At 29.1% G+C, this 4,289-nt stretch overlaps 2 protein-coding genes across 2 annotated transcripts; one reads left to right on the forward strand and one right to left on the reverse strand.

Moving 5' to 3' along the window:
* Positions 1-349: 349 nt before the first annotated feature.
* Positions 350-1,614, forward strand: LOC139785979 (uncharacterized). Its single transcript, XM_071725156.1, has 4 exons — positions 350-562; positions 840-1,046; positions 1,364-1,562; positions 1,607-1,614. Exons 1-4 carry the CDS (start codon positions 350-352, stop codon positions 1,612-1,614), a joined length of 627 nt encoding a protein of 208 aa, XP_071581257.1.
* A 939-nt stretch (positions 1,615-2,553) lies between these two features.
* LOC139785981 (putative nuclease HARBI1) lies at positions 2,554-4,252 on the reverse strand. The gene is made up of 5 exons (XM_071725157.1): positions 4,208-4,252; positions 3,927-4,123; positions 3,412-3,559; positions 3,108-3,255; positions 2,554-2,999 (listed from the first exon to the last, which is right to left on the reverse strand). Exons 1-5 carry the CDS (start codon positions 4,250-4,252, stop codon positions 2,554-2,556), a joined length of 984 nt encoding a protein of 327 aa, XP_071581258.1.
* Positions 4,253-4,289: the final 37 nt, after the last annotated feature.

Raw genomic sequence — 4,289 nt, forward strand, 5'->3', positions numbered from 1 at the left:
AGAATCACGCAGTGTGAAACAGGGAAGATATCCGTAAATTAGGTTATATACGTGCTTCTAGAAATTGCCGAAGACACTGATTTAAAAGGTTTGTAATAGAATAATTATTTAATTAGTCTCCTTAGGCCCGGTTTCTTCAGCGTCGGATAACTTTATCCTTAGGTTAAACTCACTCTTCGTCTCTTTCTAAGGGTTAGGTTATAAAGAGACGAAGAGTGAGTTTAATCTAAGGATAAAGTTATCCGACACTGAAGAAACCGGGCCTTAATCAATAGAAGTAATAAAACTAAAGAAAAAATATGTTGTTATAAGTGTTAACATTTATTTAATTGTTATTCTGTATTACAGAATGGATAACTTGGACAAAAGAAAGAGAGCTGCAAACATTACGAATGAACAGAGAACTTTACTTATAGAGTACATGACAAAACATACAAAATTAACGAAAGCAAAATTCTCATCATCCTTCACGCTGAAAGACTCCATACATTTATGGAATGAAATAAGTGACATCTTGAACTCTGTTAATGGCGCGAGAAAAGATTGGAAAGGTTGGCGTAAGGTAAACAAATATTTTGTGCATAAATAAAGCAAAACTTCATAGTTAACAATTATCATGTAAAAGAAAAATATGTAGGATAAAGTCCTACAAAACTTTATATTTGAAAAAATAAGAAATGGTATTGTTTCTCGCTTTAATCATTTTAAAATATTATTTACAGTTTAAAAGAGAGACTTGCAAAAAGACCGATTTTATAACAATTAATAACAAGATAGATGTGGCAGATATGAGACTTATATATTGTGTTTCAGTGTTTTATAAGCTTTTATTGTTCTAGTGCTGGCATGATTTCCAATCACGCAGTAAGAAGAAACATGGTGTTATAATGAAGTCTATGGCATCAACGGGTGGTGGTACACAAGAAACGGACGTATTAACACCACAAGAAGAGCAAGTTCTGAATATGATGTGTCCAACCAGTATAACTGGACATCTTGATATACCAGAATCCACTGTAACTTTAGTGGACGATGCAGATAACAATGTAAAATAACAAAAAATATTGCATGGCTGCGTTTCGATATTCACAGCCAATACTTCAAATCTATAGTATGTTACATAAACTGAAGATTCGCAGTAGTGGCAGTGAATATTGGAATACAGTCCACATCTTTCTTACTATCTATTATTTATTTATATATACAGTGTAATACAGTGAAATAGATTTACTCCATATTACATTTAAAATCAACAAATTTTATAATGTTTGTGTGTGTGTATATATATATTGTATGAAATTAGCAATTAATGAAATTAGCAACGTATAATTTTTAATGATTATAATGTTTATTTGTCTTCCAGGATGATATAATGCAAATGGAAGTGGAATTTCTAGATGAATATGAAGACAGTGATACTTCAAACATTCCTCACAATACTTTAAAAAGTAATGATATCAATATTTCAGCATCACAAAACATAAATGCAATGTTAAGGAATAAACACAATAAGTGTAAGGGAGTATTGATTGAAAAAGAAAATGGAAATCAGATAAAAAACAGTAATGTACATATTGAACAAGCTAAATGTGCTGAAGGCTTTCAGAAAAATGATAATACACTAAAAGAATCAAATACTCGTGTACAAAAAGCCGAAAATGAGGAAACAAATGACACCAATTCGGGAAAGGGGAAAAAAATATCAAAAAAGGAATTGAAAAATACTATTGAAATTTCAACAAAATTAAACAATGTTTATGCACAAACATATGAATTAAAAAGGGATTATTACAATGCTAAGCTAGAATATTTAAGGAGATTGGTGGAAGCGCATGAAAAATTAGCCGGTGTGTTACACAACCCGTGACAAATAAGTGATATTTGAATATTACATTTATACACTTAATGCTTATACGAAGAGATTAATATTTTTCCTTTTCTTTTATTGTGTTTATTCTCTAACTTATTATGCAAGACTGATATAATATAAAAATTTTTTTATACTTGCAAGATATAAAATGTTGGTCTATATGCTTAGTTTAAATGGAAGTTGTGGAAATAACAAATTTTAATTTTTTCCAAATATTACTATGGCAATGTTATTTTATAACTTAATATTTAGTTTTGTTTAATGCCGTATAAATAATATTTATCAAAAACTTATTATGTTGTACACATTAGTGATTGACTGTGATTGTACTACAGTTAAGAGATTAAAAAGGCTGATTAATAGTTAATAGTTGATTATAAAAAACTTATACACATATAATACTAAGTTATAATACTTACTAATATGTAGTACTTATAAATATATATATTTGCTTTTAATTTTATTACTAAAAATGTATGCAAGAATTATTTGTTTTGCTTCCATATTTAATATTATAATGTTATTATATTATGTAACAATATAACTCATAAGAAAATGTGTTTAATATTGCAAACTTTTTATTTGTATTGAAAAGTACACGAATAAATACATTTTGGGCTGCAAACAAATTTGTTTATTTTATCATACTTTTGTACTACGTCAGTATATAACATAAATAAAATTCAAGAAAAATAATTTATTATCATTTGTCGTTGTTTGATTCGGCCAGCTGCTAGATCTCTATCAATTCTGCGAATATTCCTACCTACTGCATTTTCTTCATTTGCAATGTTTTCATTTTCGTTGTTGTAAATTCCAAAATCGATTTCTTGATTACCATCATCATCATTATCATCATCCATCTCCAATGGCAGTGGCACATTTTCGCTTATACATATGTTGTGTAATACCGCACATGTGTTTATAATTTTCGAAGCTATTAGTGGAGAATAATGCAGTACCCTATGTTTTAGCAGGCATCTAAACCGCATTTTGAGTAGCCCGTTGCATTGTTCTACTAATGAACGGCATCTCATTTGCTTTACATTATATAAAGCTTCTGGGCTATTTTCTGCTGCACCTAATATAGGAGTCATCATCCAGGGTCGTAAAGAATATCCTGAATCACCTACAACCCAAAACATTTCAATACAAACATTAGATACAACTTTTATTCATTTTTTGTGTGTTAATTGTAATTTTTACAAAAACATAATTGTTTAAACACATGACTTACCAAGTAAATGGAAATTATTGTTTGGATATTGTCTATAAAGGTGAACCATTGCATTTTTTGCGTTACTATTATTCCAAATGTATGTGTCGTGAGTGCTTCCAGGAAAACGTGCATTTACATTCAAGATTCTTAATCGCCAGTCACAGATCTGTAATGATTATAAATACTATAGATGTGTAGATTACAAGTGACACTTTAGTTCCATAAATTTTGCACTGCATTTCTTTATGAAATGTTACATAATTAATATAACAAAATGTAACATAATTAATGTTAATAAAAATAATATGGAAATTATTATTACCAATTGAGTATTTATGGAGTGATACCCTTTTCTATTGACATAAATGTGTTCTGGATAAAGATTATTGTTTTCTGCTGGAGGAAAAATAGCTATATGAGTGCAATCTATGCAACCTATAGTACCCGGAAATTCATATCTTCTATAGAATCTTAAATAACAGAAAATAGTAACATAACATATCTATATTGAAATGTATGTGACATGTACAAAATAATTATATTACTAATTTGAATTTAAGTAAGGCTCTAATGATTTGCAATAAGAGAGAAATAAGGCAATTGGAGCCGACGCAAGATGTTAAATGCGAAATTAAATATTAAACGTAGAGTGACATTATCTTTGTAATGTGTAATATACGATCCGGGAAATTTACACGGATTCAATGCCTATGCACACTACGTCAACTCCAATTGCCTTATTTCTGATTATATTACTAATATAATAATTTGTTTTAGTATGTTTTGTTAAAGTTTTGTTTCTATCTATACACAATTATAAGACATTTTTATATATACTCTGTTCGTAGTTCAATCATTTCTGCTAATGTAGAAGGGAACTTTATCCACTGGCTCATAATCTCTTCTCTTGTTATAATATCAATTACTTCGTGGATACTGCGAGAAACCGTTGGTTGACTAACATCCATGTATATGTTTTTTCCAATATCCATTTGATATGATCTACTCGCAAAGAAACGTAATGCTGTTATAATCTGTGAACATATTACTTTCTTATTTAATGTTTATGCAAATAAACAAAATTCTGTGTGTTATATTAAAAATATTCGAATTATTACCTTAGTTGTAGGGCTGATTGCAGATATTCTCGTTTGTGGAGTCATATGTGGCTCGACAATGTCTATTACATATCTTGCTGCG

This window comes from Temnothorax nylanderi, unplaced genomic scaffold, assembly GCF_030848795.1.
Source record: "Temnothorax nylanderi isolate EJ_2023f unplaced genomic scaffold, tnyl_v1.0 TNYL_tig0929_pilon, whole genome shotgun sequence".
Taxonomy (NCBI): domain Eukaryota; kingdom Metazoa; phylum Arthropoda; class Insecta; order Hymenoptera; family Formicidae; genus Temnothorax; species Temnothorax nylanderi.